The 23733-nt window shown below is 43.1% G+C and overlaps 2 protein-coding genes across 3 annotated transcripts in view; one reads left to right on the top strand and one right to left on the bottom strand.

Annotated features, from left to right (window-relative positions):
- Nucleotides 1-845, bottom strand: part of SRSF2 (serine and arginine rich splicing factor 2) — a 3254-nt gene extending 2409 nt beyond the window's left edge. Inside the window, 1 exon segment of the mRNA XM_008065231.2 lies at nt 172-845. Coding sequence (XP_008063422.1) covers nt 172-593 — 422 coding nt within the window. The 5' untranslated portion in view covers nt 594-845.
- MFSD11 (major facilitator superfamily domain containing 11) overlaps nt 104-23733 on the top strand; it is a 39868-nt gene continuing 16238 nt past the window's right edge. The window contains exons 1-9 of one of the 2 annotated variants that reach the window (XM_021715877.1): nt 104-524; nt 1695-1865; nt 2373-2428; nt 4023-4130; nt 5001-5080; nt 5206-5302; nt 7249-7307; nt 8424-8568; nt 17992-18032. In XM_021715877.1, the coding sequence (XP_021571552.1) occupies nt 1770-1865; nt 2373-2428; nt 4023-4130; nt 5001-5080; nt 5206-5302; nt 7249-7307; nt 8424-8568; nt 17992-18032 (682 nt within the window). In that variant the 5' untranslated portion in view covers nt 104-524; nt 1695-1769. Of the gene's footprint in view, nt 525-1414; nt 1581-1694; nt 1866-2372; nt 2429-4022; nt 4131-5000; nt 5081-5205; nt 5303-7248; nt 7308-8423; nt 8569-17991; nt 18033-23733 lie in introns of those variants that run through there. The other variant, XM_021715872.1, reaches the window with a different exon arrangement.

The following is a 23733-nucleotide window of genomic DNA, read 5'->3' as shown; positions in this document are numbered from 1 at the left end:
TATAAAAAAAATAAAAAAAAAAAAAAAAAAAAAAAAAAAAAAAAAAAAAAAAAAAAAAAAATCGGTCCACGGTCAACAACCCACCGGCAGCCAGGCCGAGGAGGGGGCGCGGCCCGGAGGGGCGAGAAAGCGGCAGCGCCCCGCCCCGCAGGCACCACGTGCTCCGCCGCGGACCTTTTGTGAGGCCGCCCGGCCCTCCGCGCGCCCGCGCGCCGCCGCCGCCCGGCTCACCTTCGACTCCGGCGCCCGTAGCCGCCGCCCCCGTATCGGCGGGGTGGCGGTCCCCGGCGGCTGTGGTGCGAGTCGGGGGGACGGCCGTAGCGCGCCATCTGCACGCGCAGCTCGCGGCCGTCCAGCACCGCCCCGTCCATGGCATCCATGGCGTCCTCGGCGTCGCGTTTGTCGTGGAAGCGGACGAAGGCGAAGCCGCGGGACTCCTTGGTGTAGCGGTCCCGCGGGATGTACACGTCGCCCACGCGCCCGTACTTCTCGAAGACGCGCCTCAGCGTGTCCGGCGAGGTGCGGTAGGTCAGGTTGTCCACCTTGAGGGAGGTCATGCCCTCCACATCGGGAGGGGGGCGGCCGTAGCTCATGGCTCCGAGAGGCGGCCCGGGGCCTCGCGAACGGGCGCCGGCTTGCTCAGCTCTGGGCGGTGCGACGCCGCGCCTCCTCTCTGGCAGTTGCCTTCCGCGTGGGGAGCGCTAGGACAGGCCGAGCGGGGGAGGCCACGGGAGAGACCCTCCAGCGGACGCACCTGAGCGACAACTGGGCGGACGGCCGGCCCCAGCGCCTGCTTATATTCCTCCCCACAAAATGGCGCCCGCGCCACCCGGAAATGAATCTTCTGATTGGCCCGCCGCGCCCCGCCTCGTTAACGTCGCTGCCGCGCGCCCCGCCCCTGCCTGAAGCGCCTGCGCAGAAGCCGGCGGGCGGGCCGAAAAGCGCGGAGTCACTGCCGGCGGGAGGGGGAGCGGAATTAGTGGGCAGTTGGAAAGCCCGCGAAACGCTCTTTCCGTCGGAGAGGCAAGACACGAGAGCTCGGGCAGGAGGAAGAGGAAGTGCTCCCCATGTGGGCCCCGCCTTTTTTTTCCAAGCCGGTATCCCGGCTCGTTCGGTCCTCAGCGTCTCCTCCTCCGCCGTCAGAGGGGTGCTCTCCCCCCGTTTTCCGCTGTGTCCCCAGCCATTTCAGATGACGCTACGTCGTCTCTAGACCCCCTCCAACAATACTCGACTATTCTTCGCCGGGTTTTGCTTCCCAGTCCCGCTTTCCCCTGACCCGTGGGCTCGGCCTCCCCTTCCCAGGGGGCGGAGAGCTCTCGGCGCGCGCCTGCGCGGCCCGGGCCATCCGGGACTACATTTCCCAGCGGGCCGCGGGCCGGCGGCGGTCAGGTGACCCGGTCGCCTGACCTGCGGTGAGTCTGGCCCCGAGGGCGGGGCCGCGAGGGCCGCTGCAGCTCGCCCTTGGTCCCTTAATCCCTCTCGTGGGCCCCTCAATCTGGAACAACTACGTTCTTGGCGCTGCCTTGGGTGTTGGGCTCTTCCGTACTCGGATCGTATCCTAGGAATGTCTTAACTTGCCGGTCGGAGAAATTCACTCTAGCCCGGGATTCTCATCCAAGAACTGGAAGTTGACAGCTTGGCTGCCTTGCTCCTGCGTCTGCCTTTTGCTTTCACCATCTCATTTCCTTCCCCAGGATTGTCAGTGGGTTCGTCCCGAGGAGAGCCGACTGCCCTGGGCTGCTGCTGACCTCCGGCAGAGCTGAGCCAAAATGTCCCCGGAATCTAAAAAGCTTTTCAACATCATTATTTTAGGAGTTGCCTTTATGTTTATGTTCACTGCCTTTCAAACTTGTGGAAATGTGGCGGTGAGTTGGGAATTTGTTCTCCCTCCTTTTAAGTGCCTATCATAATGCATTTCAATAATGATAATAAACGTTAGTTCTATCTAATAGAGCGCTTAAATTGCACCTTTTATTTTGCTACCTAACTTTCCTCCTTTGTTATGATTAGGTTTGATTTCTTGTGTCAGACATTTCTCCTGTATGGAGTGTAAGACACTATCGTTTATTTATCCGATTTGGTTTGGCGTTTGACATTGACCTAGTTATTTTATTTCTTGTCTGTATTAAGCTTAGAACTTGGATGGTTAAGGAAATAAACTCAAGACATAGTTAACAGCTGGGTTGCCCTTCCCCCCTCCCTGTCATTGGTTTGCCTTCTCCAGTTCTTTTTCTTTTCTCATAGTATCTTCTCATAGTATTAAGAGTTGCAAACTTTGACTTTATTCTTTTTTTGAGTACTTGGAATCATACTTTCCAAGAAGTAAGAAGAGTGCAAAACATTTTTGGTGATTAGTTTTATCTTCCACACAGCAAACTGTCATCAGGAGCTTAAACAGCACAGATTTTCACGGCAGTGGATATACCAGGTATTGCACTGTATGAATGATTTTACTTTACATTTAACAGTAGTTGCTTAAGTTTCATCAGAATCACCAGAAATAAAATATTGTGATTGAATTAGTGGTGGTTGCTTTCTCTCTTCTGGGCAGCTAGACTATTTGAGAGAACATAATAGAATAAAGGTGATGATTTTAGGTTTTCTGTGGAATCCTGGCTTTACTATGTGATTGCTTTATCTTAGGCAGGTTATTTCCATGGGTCCAGTTTTTTGCTCGGATAATGCATGTAAAGCGCTTGGCACAGTGCATGGCATTGAATAAGCATTAAGTATCGTCATGATTACATTTTTCCAATCCTAAACAGAAGTTTTATGTGGTTCTTGAAACATTTGATCATTCAGTTTTTTAATTACATAATGAGTAATATATTTTATCAGGAGCTTTTAGATTTTAGTTAGGTGTTTAGTCCCAATTTTACAGATGGGGAAAATGAAAAGACCTTTGTAGGTCACTAGGAACTTGTGATTGGATCTGGGAATGTAATACATTCCATGTATGTAAACACAAACAGGTTCCTCTCTTTAAAACTATTTTTTAAATTAACGAATAAAAATTGCATGTATTTATTGTTTACAGCGTGTTGTTTTGAAATGCTGTGTGCTGTATATGCTATAGAAACAGGTTTCTTAATTTCTCTATAGTTAGATCTTAGATCATGGCACGCCCCCACCCCACAACTCTTACTTGGTTCTTTATTACCTATCCCAAACTTTCTATATGACATTTGAGAATGAAGAGATATTACTGTTAATTTTTCTAAGTGATTAATAATAACTTTTGTAGTGCTTTGTCTTCATGTGTATTCTAAAGAACAAATGAAAAAGCATATTTGGTATTTGAGAGATTCATAAAAGCCAAGGAGTAATTTACTTTGGGTTTATGAACCCTTGTAAGTGAATTCATGACCCTTTAAATGGTTTTAATTCCACTTTGTACAAGATACATATACTGGGGCTGGATCAATTGTAATTGAGTAATGTTCAAGTGAGACCGTTAGATTGTGTTAAGTAAACTCTGGTTTAAGTGAGTTATAACTTTGTGAGTTATTTATAGCAGAGAAATGTCATGCAGTTGCCAGGAGTTGTAGGCTAAGGTTGTAAGAGCCGACTGGCTGACTAGGGCCTCTGGAGTCATGGAGTCCTGGCTTGACATTCACCAGTCACCCAGCTGGACTTCTAGCAAGTTACTTAACTCCACTATATGACAGTTTTCTTTTCTCTAAAATGAATATAATAATACCTGCTTCCTAGAGATGTTAGGATTTAAAAAATATATATATAAGGTACTTGGCACAGTGCTTGTTATGTATTAGCTATTATTATAATTGACCAATACATTAAAAATGTGTCATAGGCAAACATTCAAAGACAATTGAGAGGACTCCTATGTTTTGTACAGATGAAAACTTTTAATATGGTATTCAATTTAGTGACAGTTATCATAAATGCTGACTAAAGAATATGAATGTTGGTTGCAAAATCTATAGACTCTAGGCTTTGAAAAGTGAACTTTAACAGTGCTTGAGGATTTTGTTCTTTTTTTCCATCTATTGTATGTGCAGCATGGCAATAATTTATGGAGTGTTCTCTGCTTCCAATTTGATTACACCTTCAGTAGTTGCCATTGTAGGACCTCAACTCTCTATGTTTGCCAGTGGTTTGTTTTATAGGTGAGTAGTGTAATATAATCTTTCACTTAGTTAATTAGAACACTTTCAGCATCTCTCAAGCACATAGTAAACTTTTTACAAGAACTTGCAGACTTGGATTGAATAAAATATAGGTGGTATTTGGGGGATTTGGGCTCCCTGTCTGTTGATCAGGGATACCATGTTGTTCTAATGAGATGGGATGTGTGTATATCTGCTTTTGTTTTACTATTAATAAAAATAGTATCCAAAAATCTCTTCTTAAGGTCTGCAAAGAACATCCCATGAAATAATCTTATCTTCTGTCAGTTGTCTAACAGGGATTCATATGAAGTAATGTTTTGCTGGGCTCTAGAACTACAGTTCTATCCTGTGCTAAGCTTTTGGTAAAGGCAAAATATAAAATGTTTGGCTTTACAAATTTGAAAAAGTAAGTTAAGAAATGAGTAAGTCGAATTTGTCCCCCGCCCCCCTTTTTTTTTTGAGTTGGAGTCACTCTGTCGCCCAGACTGGAGTGCAGTGGCCGCTCCCGGACACCGCAGCCTCGACCTGCTGGGCTCCGGCGATCCTTCTGCCTCAGCCTTCCAAGTAGCCGGAATTACAGGCATGCGCTACCACGCCCGGCTGATTTTTTGATTTATCGTAGAGATGAGGTCTCGCTGCCCAGGCGGGTCTCGAACCCGCGGGCTCAGGCAATCTACTCACCTCAGCCTCCCAAAGGCGCAGGATTACAGGCTGAGCCACCGAGCCCAGCTTGTCCCCCTTTTTTTTGAGTCCTTTACGAGTTGAGTTTACAAGAAGAGATCCCTCAGAATTGAATCCTAGAAGGTATAATTGGCATTCTATTTCAGGTATTGTGTGACTGTAATACATTGACCTGTTATATTTTAGCATGTACATTGCCGTTTTTATCCAGCCTTTCCCATGGTCCTTCTACACAGCCTCTGTTTTCATTGGAATTGCTGCTGCTGGTAAGCATTTTAAGTTTTATCTTCTCTGTTTTCTTTTCTGGGGCCTCTAAAGGTATCATTTATGTGTTTTGCATGTAAAGCTAAGTGATTTCATTTCCTTGATAAACTTTTGATTTAAATTTTAGTGCTTTGGACAGCACAAGGAAACTGCCTGACAATAAATTCAGATGAGCACACTATTGGGAGAAACAGTGGAATTTTCTGGGCACTTCTGCAGTCTAGGTAATAATCTTTTTGAAACTCTGCCTTTCCTTTGACACACCAGTCATACCAGTTTTTAGGTCTTCGGTTGAAAATTCAGATCTTCTATGTTACATGATTTAAGTTCTATCTGAATGTGGTACAGATTGAAAATTTTATGGAGTTACTTGTAGTGATGGCCAGGCACAGTGACTCGTGCCAGTAATCCCAGTACTTTGGGAGGCGAGGCAAAAGAATCACTTGAAGCCAGGAGTTCAAGACCAGCTGGGCTATTTAGGGAGACTCTGTCTCTACAAAAAATTAAAAAAAAAAAAAAGTTAACCAGACATGGTGGTGTGCACTGGTAGCCCCAGCTTACAAAGGGTTGGGGGGGAAGTTATGTACCTTATCCAATTTAAACCATTGTTATCTAGACTTCAAAGAGCACATCCTTACTATCAAGCTATACTACCTGACAGCTATTAACAAGTACACTAAAATTCAAAAGCGAGACTAATTATACCAGTACTGGACAATATAGCATATTGCATCTTAAGAAAGAAGCAAAACAATTATTCTACTTTTTTTGTTTTGTTTTGTTTTTGAGTCAGAGTCACACTGTTGCCCAGGCTGAAGTGCAGTGGCAGGGTCACAGCCTCTGCAACCTGACCTGCTGGGCTCAAGCGATCCTTTTGCCTCAGCCTTCCAAGTAACTGGAACCACAGGCATGTGCTACCACACCTGGATAATTTTTTGATTTATTGTAGCGATGAGGCTTCGCCAAGTTGCCCAGGCTAGTCTCAGGCAATCGTCTCGCCTTGGCCTCCCAAAGTGCTAAGATTACAGGTGTGAGCCACTGTGCCTGGCTATTCTACTTTTGACTGTTGGATTTCAGAAATCTGTACTGAGAAGTTAACTTTATGAATCTTGCCTAAAATTTTAGTCTTGACAAGCCTTAACAAATTCAAATGTTTAGCTTCCTTTTTTTTTTAAGTTGGAGCCTCACTCTGTTGCCCAGGCTAGAATGCTATGGTTTGCTCACAGCCACTGAAGCCTCGACCTGCTGGGTTTAGGTGATCCTTCCTCTCAGCCTTCCAAGTAGCTGGAACTACGGGCATGTGCCACCACACCCAGCTAATTTTTTTTTTTTTTTTACTTACTGTAGAGATGAGGTCTCACCAAGTTGCCCAGGCTGGTCTGGAATCTATGGGCTCAGGCAATCCTCTCACCTTAGCCTCCCCAAGTGCTGGGATTATAGACATGAGTCACCATCCCTGGACATTTTTTTTTTTTAAGACAAGATCTCACTTTGTCACCGAGGCTAGAATGCAGTGATGCAATCATAGCTCACTCAGCCTCATTCTCCTGAGCTCAAGGGATCCTCCTGCCTCAACCTCCTTCCTCCCTAGTAGTTGGGACTATACGTGCACATTACCCGCCCAGCCAATTTTTGTATTTATTTGTAGAGATGGGGTCTTGCTATGTTGACCAGGCTGGTATCAAACTCTTGGCTTCAAGTGATCCTCCTGCCTTGGCCACCATTCCAAGCCTGCAAATGTTTAGGTTTTAAGAAACAGGAGTGTAAGTGAATGATTCCTTTTCTAGGAAAATATGCTAAATAAAATATCTGATTAGATGCAGATAACTACATTTGAATTTTTTTCTCACAGATTATTTAAATTTAGCATAAGCTTGTTTCCACAGAGTCATTTCCAGAGTTGTAATAAATCACATGTTTCAAAGTGAGTCAAGTCTTATCTGCAAGGCGACTCTGAATCAGGTTACTGTCACATGGAAGGAATTCCATCTGGATCAGTTAAGTTTATCAGAGTCAGGGTGGAGTTGATACTTTTAAATTACCCAGGGTAGGTAGATACTTTAAAAATCATGTGTCTCTCTCACAACACATAATGGGAATAATTATTTTTTAAAAACCATAAATATTAAAATAATTTCCCAACAGCCTCTCCTCCCTTTTCTTCCTCCAGCTTGTTCTTTGGAAATCTCTACATATATTTTGCCTGGCAAGGGAAAACTCACATATCAGGTTTGTTTTATTTACATTGCTTTATTCAAATATATTCAAAGCATAATAGCAGTTCTATAGAAGTTCTTATTGTTTTTTCAACACTGTTCTAATGAACTTTGATACCTCAGGTCCTCTCAGATTTTAGCCTTTAGTAAGCCTTTTCCTTGGTTTATATTATTAAACTAGGATAATAGTTTATGACTGTGCTTCAGGTGGCATCTCGAGGTATGAGTGAAGATTATGCTACATATGAATGTACTATTCAGTTGTCAGAATACTTTTGAATGCTCAGTTGTTTCTCTGTACAGTTTTGTTTTGGGTTGGAGTCTCTCTCTGTCCCCCAGGCTGGAGTGCAGTGGCATGATCACATCCACCGCAGCTTTGACCTGCTGGGATCAGGCAATCCTTCTGCTTCAGCCTTCCAAGTAGCTGGAACATGTATGTGCCACTATACCCGGCAAATTTTTAAAAATTTATTGTAGAGATGAGATCTTGCCAAGTTGCCCAGGTTGGTCTTGAACCTATGGGCTCAGGTGGTCCTTTCACCTCTGCCTCCCAAAGTGCTGGGATTATAGGTGTGAGCTACTGCGCCTGGCCTTTTTTTTTTTTGGAGTCTCACTTTGTTGCCCAGGCTGGAGTGCAGTGGCATACTCACGGCCACCTCAGCGTTGATCTACTGGGCTCCAGCGATCCTTCCACCTCAGCCTTCCAAGTAGTTAGGACTACAGACACGTACTACCACACCCGGCTTATTTTTTTTTTTTATTTTTTATTGTAGAGATGAGGTCTTACCAAGTTGCTTGGGCTGGTCTCGAACCCGTGGGCTTAGGCAATTCACTTACCTTGGCCTTCCAAAGATTACAGGCTGAGCCACTGAGCCCAGGCTTCTTTTTTTAAAAATTAAAACAACATGATTAAGCTCTTGTCCTGCTTTTCTTTGACTTATTAGTGTTTTTCTAACTGAAAGACAAAGGCAAAGGTGTCCTATTTGTCTCCTTGTCCTAAGTTTTTACTGATGCATTAAATTAGAAATATAATGAGAAAGTGTTTTGATGTGTACAAACAATACTTTGACATAGTACTAATTCTGGAATTGTTTGGTTGATGCTACCTAGCTTCTTATTTTTCTCTTAGAGAGTGACCGAAGAACAGTGTTTATTGCCCTAACAGTGATTAGCCTTGTGGGGACAGTTCTCTTCTTTCTCATTCGGAAACCAGACTCTGAAAATGTCCTAGGAGAAGATGAATCTTCTGATGATCAGGACCTGGAAGTCAATGAGTAAGAAGTTGGAAACATTTCTTTTTCTTTTAAAATAGATTTTGAAGGGTCTGGACGCACTGGTTCACGTCTATAATCCCAGCCCTTTGGGAGGCCAAGGCAGGAGGATTGCTTGAAGACCTGCCTGGGCAACATAGTGAGACCTCATCTCTACAAAAATTAAAAAAAAAAAGTAGCCATGCTTGGTGGCGTGTACCTGTAGTCCCAGCTACTTAGGAGGCCGAGGCAGAAGGATTGCCTGAATCCAGGAGTTGGAGACTGCAGTGAGCTGTGATTGCACTCCAGCTTGGGGACAAAGTGAGACTTTAACTCAAAAAAAAAAAAAAAAAAAAAAAAAGATTTAGTCTAGAGACTACCAACTTGTTGAGCCCTAACTGATATTTGATCTTCCCTGTAAGTTACCATGGGTAGACATGAGGGAAAAGTTTTCTTTTCTTTTTTTTTTTTGGGGGGGGTGGTGGCACACAAGAGATCATTTATTCTTTAAATCACACCCCCTTTCTTGGGGAAGACATGAGTCTTCCCCGCCTCTCCTTCTGGCCCTGTTTGCTGCCAGTCCCCCCAAGCTGTCTGCCTTTGTCCTAGTGGTGACAGATGAGTCTCGCTCCATTAGGATCTTTATAATTCAAGGCACAGTTCACCCTATTGCAGATGGTAATCTTGTTAATATAGCCACTCTAACTTATCCTGGGCTGCATTATGAGGAAAGTGGAGGTAAGCTGAGGACTGGCTTCAGAGGTAGGCAGAGTCAGCAGACACCTGCAAACTAATAGCTTCCGACTGCAAGGAAGACCCATTACTCCAAGGACTGGCCTGAGAGGCTTGGATGCTGGCTGGCATTTGATCATCAGTACCTTTAGTTTGAAACTCTCGTTCCTATGAAATAATATCTTCTAATATCTACACAGTTCAGTACAATGTACACAATGCTCACATATATTTACAATATTTAAGCTGATCTATAAATTTCACTGTGGATATTTTCTTCCCATTTTATTTTATTTTTTATTTATTTTTGAATTTTTTTATTTTAAAGATATGGGGTACAATTCAGGGTTAGGTATACAAATGTTCATTATGCAGGTACCCTTGTTGATGAAGTGTGCCCCCCCCCACTGGCAGATTCCCACTACTGAGGGAAAATTTCAAGCAAATAAAAAAGGAAGAAGACAGAGAGCTGTGAAGGAGGACGAAATAAAAGTTCAACAGAGGAAGGGAGTTGGGGAAAGGGTAGTTAAGTCTGTTCCTCCTCTGTCACTGACGTGCGTGTGACCCTGAACAGTGGCTGGAATCCCCTTTGTGTCTCTAGGCCTTCATTTTCTCATTCTGCTCAGCACACGTCTCATGTGGTTTCTTTTCTTTCTTTTTTTTTTGAGTTGGAGTCTCACTCTGTCACTCAGGCTGGAGTGCAGTGGCATGCTCATGGCCACCCCAACATTAGCCTACTGGGCTCCGGCTGTCCTTTCGCCTCAGCCTTCCAAGTATCTGGAACTACAGGCATGCACTACCACGCCAAACTAATTTTTTGATTTATGGTAGAGAAGAGGTCTTGCCCAGTTGTCCAGGCTGTTCTTGAACCTCTGGTCTCAGGCAGTCCTTCCACCTTGGCCTTCCAATCATGTGTTTTCATCTGCAAGGATATGCGCTTAGAAAGTGAGACCAAAAATGGTCTTTGCCCTACGTTACTGTTTTTGTGGTCCAGCTCTAAAGTTTTCTGATTCCTGTGGCATGAGTGAGTGGCAAGACCCACAACAGCTGTCACAGAGGAGTCTTGGTTACTACTAGGCTCTTGCACCAGCCTGCACAGGTGGTTTTCCAGAAAGTAGTCCCAGGAACGTGATTATATTGACTTGTGTTTTTGTAAACTTTGTAAATTGCCTGAGCACATTTCAAAGATAACTGACACTTTTGAAAACATCACAGGCGATTTCTCTGCAATGTCATCTAGTTTTGAGGAAGGGGAAATGAGAAATTAACCTTTGTTACCCTCGTTTTGCTTTGTGAGTTGATAAATTGAGAAAATTGCCTTGTGTCGTTATATCCATCATTAAAGCTTTTGCATTGAGCATTCTTTGCTGCCTAAAATTCTCCAGTCATAATAGCCTTAAGGTGTTCAAAATTTGTACTAAGTTTGTTGAAAGCAAAAGAGAAGTGGTATTTTGATTTGTCTATACTCACATACCTCGTTTTATTGATCATCTTTTTATTGTACTTCATTGCATTTTTTTTTTTTTTTGAGTTGGAGTCTCACTTTGTTGCCCAGGCTGAAGTGCTGTGGCACAGTCATGACCACTTCAGCGTCAAACTGCTGGGCTCCGTGCTCCTTCTGCCTCAGCCTTCCAAGTAGCTGGAACTACAGGCATGCACTACCATGCCCGGCCAATTTTTTATTTATTGTACTGATGAGGTCTCACCAAGTAGCCTGAGCTGGTTTCAAACCCGCAGGCTCAGGCAATCCATTTGCCTTGGCCTCCCAGAGTACTGGGATTATAGGCTGAGCCATTGAGCCCGGCCCATTGCATTTTTTACAAATTGGAAGTTTGTGGCAGCCCTGCTTTGAGCAAGTCTATTGATGCCATTTTTTCTACAGCACATGCTCACTTTGTTTCTCTTTGTCACATTTTGATTATTCTCTCAATATTTCAAACTTTTTCATTATTATATCTGTGATCAGTGGTTTTTGATGTTACTATTGCAGTTTTGGGGCACCACAAATCATGTCTGTATAAAATGATGATCTTTGTTTTTTGGGTTTTTTTTTTGAGTTGGAGTCTCACTCTGTTGCCCAGACTGGAGTACAGTGGCCGCTCCTGGCCACTGCAGCCTCGACCTGCTAGGCTCCGGCGATCCTTCCGCCTCAGCCTTCCAAGTAGCTGGAACTACAGGCGTGTGCTACTATGCCCGGCTAATTTTTTGATTTATTGTAGAGATGAGGTCTTGCCAAGTTGGCCAGGCGGATCTCGAACCCGTGGGCTCAGGCAATCCACTCACCTCAGCCTCCCAAAGGTGCAGACTTCAGGCTGAGCCACCAAGCCCGGCTCTGTCTCTCACTTTAAATCAAAAGCAAGAAATGATTAAATTAGCTGCGCTCGGTGGCTCAGCCTATAATTCCTCCATGCTTTGGGAGGCTGAGGTGAATGGATTGCCTGAGCCCACGGGTTCGAGACCCGCCTGGGCAACTTGGTGAGACCTCATCTCTACAATAAATCAAAAAATTAGCCGGGTGTGGTAGCACACGCCTGTAGTTCCAGGTACTCGGAAGGCTGAGGTGGAAGAATCGCCGGAGCCCAGCAGGTCGAGGCTGCGGTGGCCGGGAGCGGCCACTGCCCTCCAGTCTGGGTGACAGAGTGAGACTGTAACTCAAAAAAAAAAAAAAATGATTAAACTTAGTGAGGAAGGCATGTAGAAAGTTGAGACAGGCCAAAAGCTAGGCCTCTTGCACCAAACTATTAGCCAAGTTGTGGATGCAAAAGGAAAAGTTCTTGAAGGAAATTAAAAGTGCTACTCCAGGGAGCACACAGTGAGAAGAAAATGAAATAGCCTTATTACTGTTATGGAGAAAGTTTTAGTGGTCTGGAAAGAAGATCAGACCAGTCACAGCATTCCCTTAAGCCAGAGCCTACTTTAGAGCAAGGCCCTCACTCTCTTTAATTCTGTGAAGGCTGAGAGGGATAGGGAAACTGCAGAAGAAGTTTGAAGCTAGCAGGCATTGGTTCATGAGGTTTAAGGAAAGAAGTTGTCTCCACATAAAAGTGCAAGGTGATGTAGAAGCTGCAGTAAGTTGTCTAGAAGATCTAGTTAAGATCATTGGGTGAAGGAGGCAACACCAAACAGATTTTCAGTGCAGATGAAATGGCCTTACATTGGAAGAGGATGCCATCTAGGGCTTTTATAGCTGGAAAGAAGTCAATGCCTGGCTTCAAAGCTTCAAAGAACAGGCTGACTTTCTTGAAAGGGGCTAATGCGGCTGGTGACTTTGAGTTGAAACCACTGCTCTTTTACCATTCCAAAAATCCCTGAGCCCTTAAAAATTATGCTAAATCTACTCTGCCTGTGCTCTAGAAATAAAACAGTGAAGCCTGGATGACAGCACATCTGTTTACACCATGGCTTACTGAATATTTTAAGCCCATTGTTGAGACCTACTGCTCAGAAAAAGTTTCCTTTCAAAATACTACTGCTCACTAACAATGCACCTGGTTATCTAAGAGCTCTGACGGAGATGTACAAATAAATTAATGTTTTCATGCCTGCTAACACAACATCTGTTCTGCAGTCCATGAATCAAGGAGTCATTACAACCTTCAAGTCTTATTTTTTAAGAAATATGTTTTATAAGTAATCGATTGCCATAGATATTGATTCTTCTGATGGATCTGGGCAAACTAAGTTGAAAACTTTCTGGAAAGGATTCATCATTCTAGATGCCATTAAGAATATTCATGATTCATGGGAGGATGTGAAAATATCAACATTAACAAGAATTTGAAAGAAGTTGATTCTGACCCTCATGGATGACTTTGAGGGGTTCAGGACTTCAGTGGAAGAAGTCACTGCACATGTGGTGGAGCTAGAATTAAAAGTGGAGCCTGAAGCTGTGACTGAATTGCTGCAATCTCATGATCAAACTTTTATAGATGAGGAGTTGCTTCTTATGAATGAGCAAAGTGGTTTTCTTGAGATGGAATCTATTCCTGGTGAAGATGCTGTGAACAATTATTGAAATGACAACAATGGATTTAGAATAGTAAATAAACTTAGTTGATAACACAGCAGCAGGATTTGAGAGGGTTGACTCCAATCTTAAAAGAAGTTCTGCTGTGAGTAAAATACTATCAAACAGCATCACATGCTACAGAGAAGTCTTTTAATTGTGGAAGGGAGAGTCAATCTGTGTGGCAAACTTCATTGTCTTATTTTAAGAAATTGCCACAGCTACCACCTTGATTGGTCAGCGGCCGTCAACATGGAGGCAAGCCCCTCTACCAGCAAAAAGATTGTGACTCACTGAAGGCTCATTTGATCATTAACCTATTTAGCAATAAAGTATTTTTAAACAAAGGTACATATAATGCTATAAACGTAACTTTTTTACACAGTAGGAAGTGAGGTGTTGATGATGCATACCTAGGAGACTGAAGCAGGAGGATAGGTTGAGTCTGTGAGTTCAAGGCTGTAGTGTGCTATGATTATACTTGTGAATAACTGCTGTACTCCTGCATGGTCAACATAGCAAGATCCCATCTCCAGAGATACATGTATGTGCGTGCGCGCGCACACACACACACACACACACACACACACACACACACACACACAGAGATATACATAGATATACATGTAGTGGGAAACCAAAAAGTTTATGTGACTCACTTTATTGTGGTGATCTGGAACCAAACCTATAACATCTCCAAGGTATGCCTGAATAAGTATATGTGTGTGTGCGTTTGTATGCATATATTTTACATATTTTTTTAAAGCACAAATCAATAGATATTGGAGAAGGAGAATATGGAGATGAATACTACAAATTCAGCAAAAATTAAGCATATATTCATTCAGCAAATGTTGGGTATTGGTCCTATGGGGATAAATGTAACCCATTCCTGTTTTTAGGGAACTGCTGAATGGGGGAGATAGATAAGGGATTATGTAACTGCGATGAGGTGCCGCTGTTTTAGGAAAACTGCTCAGCCTTTTTAGCATTCTCTCTTCTTGAGTCTCCCAGGAAGAGAGATTTGGAGCTTCCGTGTCTTTGTTCTGCAAATAGCACTGACTTGTGGCAGCCTCTTCTACATCTGAGGAATATTGAGTGAACAAGACAGATAAGTCTGTTCTTTTGGGATTTAATTTTACAGGAAGTGGTAGACAATATACATGTAAGAAAATATCAAAGTAAGTGTTAGAAAGATAGTGATCAAGGGGCAGGTACTGGAGAAGTGGGTGGCTTCCCGAGACCTGCCTGGTGAGGTGGGAAGGTCAGCGGGTGGCCTTTGCCAAGGCCAGGTGGTGGGAAGGGGATGGTGGGCTTTCAAGGAGGGAGTAGAAGTAGTAGGCAGGGTCAAAGCTAGGTAAAGGAGTTAGCATTTTATTCTTGGTATGATTAGAAGCTATTGAAGGTATAAATAGGATGTGATTTAAAAGGATCTATTTAAAGGCCTCACTGAAAAAGATTTGAAGATGCAAAAGGGCTAGCTCAAGTACTTAATTTGCATCTTCGAGGACTCCTTAGCTGGGCGATTTTTAGGTATATCTTCTTTGGCAGTTGCTTCTCTCCCTCTATTAATCCTTAATCCTTTTCTTTCCTCCTCCCTTCCTTTCTTCCTCTCTTCCCCACATTTGAGTATCTCAAAAATTCCAGGCATTGTTTGGAGGATAGTGTGTTGTACAAAACAGGTACAGATTTGTCATTCATAATGCTTACTTTCTAGTTGGAGATACAGAAAAAAGAAACAGGAAGGGTTTTTAGAATCAAGCTATAACTCACCATACAATTCACATATGGAAAGTGTACAATTCGGTACTTTTTAGTGTATTTATGGATCCCTCATTGTAGCCAACTTTAGAACATTTTTATTACTCCAGAAAGGAACCCTATACTCCTCAGCCATCTGGTATTTTATTTTATGTATGTATGTACATATATATGTTGGAGTCTCACTCTGTCGCCCAGGCTGGAGTGCAGTGACACGCTTACAGCCACCGCAGCCTCCACCTGCTGGGCTCAGATGATCCTTCCTCTTCAGCCTAACAGGTAGCTGGAACTACAGGTGTGCATCACCACACTCAGCAAATTTTTTGATTTATTGTAGAGACAAGGTTTCCGCCATGTTGCCCAGGCAGTTCTCTCGCCGCTGCCTCCTGAAGTGCTGGGATTACAGGCATAAGCTACTGTGCCCAGCCATCATCTGGTATTTTATTTATTTAATTTTTTTTTGAGTTGGAGTCTTACTCTGTCTCCCAGACTGGAGTGCAGTGGCACGCTCCCGGCTGCCACAGCCTCGACCTGCTGGGCTCCAGCAATCCTTCCATCTCAGCCTTCCAAGTAGCCGGAGCTACAGGCGCGCACTACCACGCCCGGCTAATTTTTGATTTATTGTAGAGATGGGGTCTCGCCAAGTTGCCCGGGTGGGTCTTGAACCCTGAGGCTCAAGTAATTCACTCGCCTTGGCCTCTCAAAGTGCTGAGATTACAGGCTGAGCCACTGAGCCCGGCCTGGTATTTTAAATAGGAGAAATAAAAAGCAGAGAAATAGTATAGAAGAGATATGTTGGTCATGGCTTTTACCTGGAGTGAGATGGGAAGCCATTAGAGAGTTTGGGAGAGGATTAGCAGTTATCTAACTTAATGTTAAACATCTCACTGAATTAAATTGGAAATGATTTGCTAATGAATTATTGTATTTTGGTGGTCTGTAGAGTATAAATCAGTTCTTATTTGCTTGGAGCCTGAAAGAAGTTTTGAAAGAAGCAAAATGTTGGAATCCTACATTAGATGCCATCCAAGGACAAAATGAGGGTACTGCCAGTTAATGAGTCTAATGGTGTTTGCTTCTAGGGAAGGCATGAGTTTTATGGTTAGGAAAATTGTTTTCTTATTGATTAGAACATAATATCTTTTTTTATATCAGTAATTTATTTTTTAAGTTAACTAGATCTCTATTAGTTTCCTTTTTTTAGGTTCCTTTTTTTGTAAACAATGTCATTTAAAGGTAAAGGAGAGTAGACTTGGCTAGTATGATAAGAAATGTCATTAAAAAAAAAAAACTTGCTGGGCTCGGTGGTTCAGTCTGTAATCCCGCGCTTTGGGAGGCCGAGGTGAGTGGATTGCCTGAGCCCGAGGGTTTGAGACCCGCCTGGGCAACTTGGCGAGACCTCATCTCTACAATAAATCAAAAATCAGCTGGGTGTGGTAGCGTGTGCCTGTAGTTCCAGCTACTTGGAAGGCTGAGCGGAAGGATCGCCGGAACCCAGCAGATCAAGGCTGCGGTGGCCTGGAGCGACCACTGCACTCCAGTCTGGGTGACAGAGTAAGACTTCAACTCAAAAAAAAAATCACAAAAAACTTACTTTCTGACCATGATCTTATTAGCAGTTGTGCTTATATCATCTTATTTAATTCCCACAGGTAAGTGGTAGTGATCCTATTTTACAAACGAAGAAGTAAAACTTCTAGAAATGAAGTCACTTGTTTAAAATCACACCACTAATAAGTAGCATAACCAAGACTCTGACTTCAAAGCCCGTGTTTCACCCAGTAGATTGTTCTGTATCCCAGCCATGTCACACAGAGGGCATTCATGGTTTTGAAGAGTTTTATTGCTAAAGAACTTACCTTTGGTGTAGAAAATCAAGTACAGATTATTTTTACAGTTTGGAAATAACAGGAGAGATGGTATTTCTGTCATGCCTGAAGTACCATTTCTGAAAAAGATGTGCCTAAGCACATGCAGTCAATTTAATAAGGAAGAATAGTCTTCCAGTGTTATGAATACAGAGGCACCCAGGAGGCACTTTAAACACGTTAGCTGGAGCTAGGACGTGGGCCAAGAAGGAACACCTTGGAGCAAGGAGCATTGAGGAGCACTGGAAATATTGCCAGGCCTTGTAGAGCAGCAGTCCCCAACCTTTTTGGCATCAGGGACCAGTTTTGTGGAAGACATTTTTCCATGGACCAGTGTGGGGGATATGATTTCAGGGTGATTCAAGTGTACGACATTTATTGTGCACTTGATTTCTGTTACTACTACTTGGTAATGTTTAATGAAATGATTGTACAACTCGCCGTGAAGAAAGAAAAGACACAGATAGAAGTGGTAAATAAAATAATGGGTGGGCCACACGTGGACTAAAATAGGTGTTGAATTCTGTCTTAAAGCCTGCCACCAGATGCAGATGTACAGTTGAAGTACAGCCACTCACTTGTCACTCACTGATAGGGTTTTACTGTGAGTCTGCAAGCAGTTGATTTATTATGGTCTCTGTGTAGTTGAATCTCGCTGCTAACGTGGATCTTTATTTGCAGCCGCGCCCCAGTGCTAGCATCACTGCCTCGGCTCTACCTCAGATCATCAGGCATTAGATTCTCATAAGGAGCGCACAACCTAGATCCCTCCCATGTGCTGTTCACAGTAGGGTTTGCCCTCCTATGAGACTCTAATGCCTTTCTGATCTGACAGGAGGCGAGCGATAGGGAGCAGCTTGTAAATACAGAGGAAGCTTCACTTGTTAGTCCAATGCTCACCTCCTGCTGTGTGGCCTGGTTCCACGGACCAGCACTGGTCTGTAGCCCAGGGATTAGAGACCCCTGTTGAAGAGGACAGGGTTTTTACATGAAAATGTGATAATATTTTTTTCTCTCTTTCTCTTTTTTTTTAATTTTCAAAGGGAAAAACTTTCTTTTTCTTTAATTTTATTTTCTCAGGTCTACCCAGAACAATATGACAAAGGCAGTAGATGCATTTAGTAAGTATTTTCTGTATCTGAAATGCAAGAACTGTTCAGGAACGCCTTTCCCCTTTTCCCTGGTAACTTTGGATTGACGATACCCCAGGGTTTGCATTTCTCCAGGTATGCTGCTCTGAAATACATTGGCCTTCCTCATATACATCTCTCTAACAAGGGGGGGTGTGGGGGTGGATAAAAATATACTGTCTACCTGAGCAGGTGAGTGAGGGAGGCGGGAAGAGGCTGCAGAGTGCTCAGGTTCTCTTGGAGTTGGGAGTTTCCTGGGAGTTGACACGGGACGTAAGAGCAGTTTTTTGCTTCTTCTTGGAGCAGAGCAGTAGCTCCAGTGATCCACAAGGTAGTAAGAACAGCCCATCCATTAGAGTTCTTCCTGGCCAAGGACTCTGCTGAACACTTTATGTGGTTCTCACAACAATTCTGAATATTCTATCATAGGCACCTACCCATTATCTCAACTTTACAGAAGAAAGACCGAGGCTTAGAGAAATTAAGTAATTTACCCAAAGTCAACCAGCTAGTATGTGGCTGAGCTGGGATTTGAGCCAGTGACTCTCTTAATGGACACCTGTGGTTCCTTCAGAAATAGGCACTCATGTCTGCTGATTCCAGTGAGTCCTGTTTGCTTCTGCCTGTGACTCTCTCGGCTGCCTCATCTCCCCAGAGAAGAGAAACCTGACTAAGGCAGTTACTTTCCAGTAGGGAGCAGCCTTGGGGACCACAGGCTTTCAGTGAGCCCATTATAGTCTGCTGGGCCTTAAAGACATATGACCCTATGGCCCTTGTGTGCTTAGGATTTGTTCATAGGTTGCTTTGGTCTGGAATGCAGATTATTGATCTGTTCAGCTGTGGCCTGGCTCAGGTGACACCAGCATGTCCACTTTTGGCCAAGAATTCCTGGAGTTACTTTTTAGAAAGGGACTCTGGGTGTGGAAGTCTTAGCCTTATATGTATAGTATACTCTTTCAGGAATACGTTCATAATTATAAATTGGGCTACATATTATAATTAAAAGGCTGTAGCTTGACTCCCTTAGCAAGATAGGAGGCCACCATCTGTCAGGAGTCTGGCTTTTATCTTTACTGGTCTAGAAACTTGTCTGTCAGAAAACCCATTATTAATCACAGGGGCCAGAGGGGATAAGGACTCAAGCTAAACTCACAGGAATTGCAATTTGACAATTTATAATGGTGCTTAATGTTTTTTAGTGAGTACTTTCGTAGATATTTGCTTCTTGTTATCAGGGGCCTAGAAAGCCATATTGGCCTACTTGAGCTTCAAGTTACGAAAGGGAGGTTGGTGACCTTACAGCTTATGGATAGTTCCCCAGTCATGGTGAAGCTTGATGCAGCCTCCCTGCTCTGTTACAGAGCCCCCTGTCTGTTGATGCTAACCAGGCTCGGGACATCCCTCCATGCCTCCTAGATAGTTGGACAGACTTTACTTCAACTCTGTCTGCAGGTGGAAGTACTGACACATCCTGGGCCACGTGCTTTACATTACAGAGCTGTTGGGTTACTTGGTAGGATTCCCTTGTGATAGGGTGTTGGGCTCTCAGGTTTGAAAGGGGGAAGGAAGGCAGCAGCCAAAAGCACACAGGGTGCTGCAGAGAAACAGGTTCCATGGGTCATGAGGTGATGAGGGAGCCAAGGGCACGGGGAGAAGGAAGGAAGAACAGCAGTATGTCCAGAACCTGTCTGTGTGCCACTGACTCACTTATTAATTCGTCGTGACGTTTTTGCAGTTGGTGCTGTGGTAGATGTGGTACAGAGAAGGTCAGGGACCTGGACACCCCATCCCACACCTCATAGTTGAAAATACACGTGTGGGCTGGGCACGGTGGCTCACGCCTTAATCCTAGCACTTTGAGAGGCAGAGGCAAGAGGATTGCCTGAGCTCAGGAGTTCGAGGCCGGCCCGAGCAACATAGTGAGACCTCGTCTCTACAATAAATAAAAAATTAGCCAGGCGTGGTGGCACATGCCTATGGTTCCAGCTACTTAGGAGGCTGAAACAGAAGGCTCGCCTGAGCCCAGAGGGTCGAGGCTATGGTGGCTGTGAAGTGTGCCACTGCACTCCAGCCTAGGCGACAGAGACTCTGACTGAAAAAAAAAAAAGACCACATATTTAGCTGGGCATGGTAGCTCATGCCTGTAATCCCAGCACTTTAGGAGGTTGAGGTGAGAGGGTTGCCTGAGCCCATGGGTTTAAGATCAGCCTGGGTAACTTGGTGAGACCTTGTCTCTACAATAAATAAAAAAATTGGCTGGGCGTGGTGACACACGCCTATAGTTCCAACTACTTGGAAGGCTGAAGTGGAAGGATCCCCTGAGCCTAGCAAGGCTGTGGTGGCCGTGAGTGTGCCACTGCATTCCAGCCTGGGTGACAGAGACTCTTATTAAAAAAAAAAGGATTTGTCAATAGGTGTCAAAAGCATTAGAAATATTTATAACCTTTGCCCCGGTAGAATAACCAGTTCCACTAACAAGATTATCCTCAGGAAATAATTAAATATTTTGACCAAGACTTGACTACTAAGATGTTTATAGTAGTGAGAAAGTGAGAAACTGGAAGGAATTTAAATATTCAAATGTGAGACATTAGTACATCAATACAAAAGATTATCCTAGTCATAAAAATAATCTCTATGAATGTTCAAAAATATTTTCCCTATTATGTAAAAACAAGCTATAATATATATGGAGGAATTTGTTTTTGTAAAGGAAAAACCATAGGAAAAGTCCAGAACTCCTTCCATTCATTAAGGTGTTAGATTATGTTTTTAAAAAGTAGAATAAGCCGGGCTCGGTGGCTCAGCCTGTAATCCCGCGCCTTTGTGAGGCTGAGGTGAGTGGATTGCCTGAGCCCGCGGGTTTGAGACCCGCCTGGGCGGCGAGACCTCATCTCTACAACAAATCAAAAAATCAGCCGGGCGTGGTAGCACGTGCCTGTAATTCCGGCTACTCAGAAGGCTGAGGCGGAAGGATTGCCGGAGCCCAGCAGGTCGAGGCTGCGGTGGCTGGGAGTGGCCACTGCACTCCAGTCTGGGTGACCGAGTGAGACTCCAACTCAAAAAAAAAAAAAAAAAAGTAGAATAGCTTTATTGAGATATGATTTGTATATTATATAATTCACCCATGTGATCAATTTAAACAATTCTGTGCAAATTCAGTACAGTTTATTATATGCACAGAGTTGTACAACCATCAACACAACCACTTTTAGAATATGGTCATTGCTCCCAAAAGAATCATGGTACACGTTAGCAGTCACTTCTCCTTCCAACCCATCATCTCAACTTCCCCAGGGTGCCCTGCTTTTCACTCCATCCCTAACTCTAGGCAACTATCAGTCTGCTTTCTGTTTATATCTTTGCTTATTTTCTGAATATTTCATAAATGGAATCGTACACTGTGTGGTCTTTTGTGACTAGTTTCTTTTTGACTCAGCATAAATTTCAAGGCTCCTTCATGTTACAGCGTGTCATAAAAATTTGAGTTTCCCGTTTTTAGCTATTCATGAATAATGCTACTTGAGCATAGGTGTACAAGTCTTCGTGTGGACAGATGTTTTCAGATCTCTTGGATATGCACCTCGGAAGAGTGGAGTTACTGGGCCGTGTGGCATCTCGCTGCTTAACTTTCAGAGGCATTGCCAGCTTGTTGTGCCATTTTACATTCCTGTCAGCAGTGTATGCGACTGCCAGCTTTCCACATGCTTGCAGTTCTTTTCTGTTTTTGTTTATTTAATTATAGCCATCCTGGTGAGTGTGAGGTTATATCTCATTGTGGTTCTGATTTGCATTTCCCTGATGGCTAGTGATGTTGAGCATATTTTCATATGCTTGTAGACCATTTGTAGTTCTTTTTTGGAAAACTGCTTACTCAGATTCTTTGTCCATTTTTTAATTGGTTTATATTTTTATTATTGAGTTGCAAGAGTTTTTTTTGTATGTTCTACAATATACAAAAAACACATATAAGATATGCAAGTGTTTTCTACTTTTCTGTGACTCTTATTTTCTTGATGGTCTCTTTTGAAGCACAAAACTTAAAAAAATTTCCTCCAGCTTTACTGAGGTATAATTGACAAATGAAAATTATATATACTGTTTACAGTACACAAATGTTTTGATATATGTATACATTGTAAGATAATTACCACAATTGAGCTAATTAGCATATCCCTCATTTCACATTGTTTTCATTTTTGTGTATGTAATAACATTCATGATGTGCTTTCAGCCAGGTGTGGTGGCTCATGCCTGTAATACTATCACTTTAGGAGGCTGAGGTGGGAGGATCACTTAAGACCAGGAGTTTGAGACCAGCCTGGGCAACACAGGGAGACCCTGTCTTTATTTAAAAAATATTAAAAGGATCTATTTCCTTAGCAAATATCTAGTATACAATAGGATGTTATTATTTTTGAGTCAGAGTCTCATTCTGTTAGGCTGGAGTGCAGTGGCCCAGTCATAGCAGCCTCAGCTTCTTGGGCTCAGATGATTCTTCTGCCTCAGCTTCCTGACTACAGATACACACCGCTATACCTGACCACTTTTTAATTTTTTTATTTTTTGTAGAGATGAGGTCTCTTTAGGTTGCTTATGCTGGTCTTGAACTCCTGGACTCAAGCAGTTCTCTCACCTAGGCCTACCCAAGTGCTGGGATTACAGACGTGAGCCACAGCACCCAGCCTACGATAGAGTTTTATTAACTGTAGTCACCAAATTGTATATTAGATTCGCAGAAGTTAGATTTTTATGCTAGATTGAAACTTTGTACTCTTTAACCAACATTTCCACATTTTCCCCATGCCCCAGCCCCTGGCAACCACCATGCTACTCTCTGCTTCTGCCAACTTTTTCATATTCCACACATTAGTGAGCTCATACAGGCTTTTTCTTTCTGTGTCTGACTTATTTCACTTAGCATTATGTTCTCCAGGTTCATTCATGTTGTCCCAAATGGCAGGATTTTCTCCTTTGTTAAGGCTGAGTAATGTTTCATGGTATATATGCCACATTTTCTTTTCTCATCCATTGAAGGACACTTAGGTGTTTCCAGATCTGGACTGTTGTGAATAGTGCTGCAGTGAATATGGGAGTATGATGTCACTTTGAGATACTGATATCCTTTCCTTTGGATGTATGCTCAGAAGTGGCGTTGCGGAATCATAAGATAGATCTGTTTTAAGTTTTTGAAGATCCTTCTCAAAATATACTATTTTTCATATTGAGTATACCAATTTACATTCTTACTGGCAGTATACAAAGGCTCTCTTTCTTCTACATCCTCACCAACACTTGTTATCTTTTGTCTTTTTGATAGTAGCCATTCTGACAGGTGTGAAGTTATATCTTATTGTGGTTTTGATAAAAGTTTCGATTTAGCTGTCTTTTTTCTTTTATTGTGTGTGCGTTTGATGTCCTAAGAAAGTTTTGCCTCACCCTAGGTCCAAAAAATGTACTTTTATATTTTCTTCTAAGAGTTTTATAGTTGTAGCTCTTACATTTAGGTCTGTAATTTATTTTAAGTTAATTTCTGTGTATGGTGTGAGGTAGGAGTCCAACTTCATTCTTTTGCATGTTGATATTTAGTTGTCTTAGCACCATTTGCTGTGAAGCCTATTCTTTCTCCATTGTATTCTGTTGTTACCCTTGCCAAAAATCAAGACTGTATTTTTTTTTTTTTTTTTTTTTT

This window comes from Carlito syrichta, unplaced genomic scaffold, assembly GCF_000164805.1.
Source record: "Carlito syrichta isolate Samal-C Ts95f unplaced genomic scaffold, Tarsius_syrichta-2.0.1 Scaffold103330, whole genome shotgun sequence".
Classification (NCBI taxonomy): domain Eukaryota; kingdom Metazoa; phylum Chordata; class Mammalia; order Primates; family Tarsiidae; genus Carlito; species Carlito syrichta.
The sequence above is the reverse complement of the archived record's forward strand: the minus strand, read 5'-3'. Positions and strand labels throughout refer to the sequence as shown.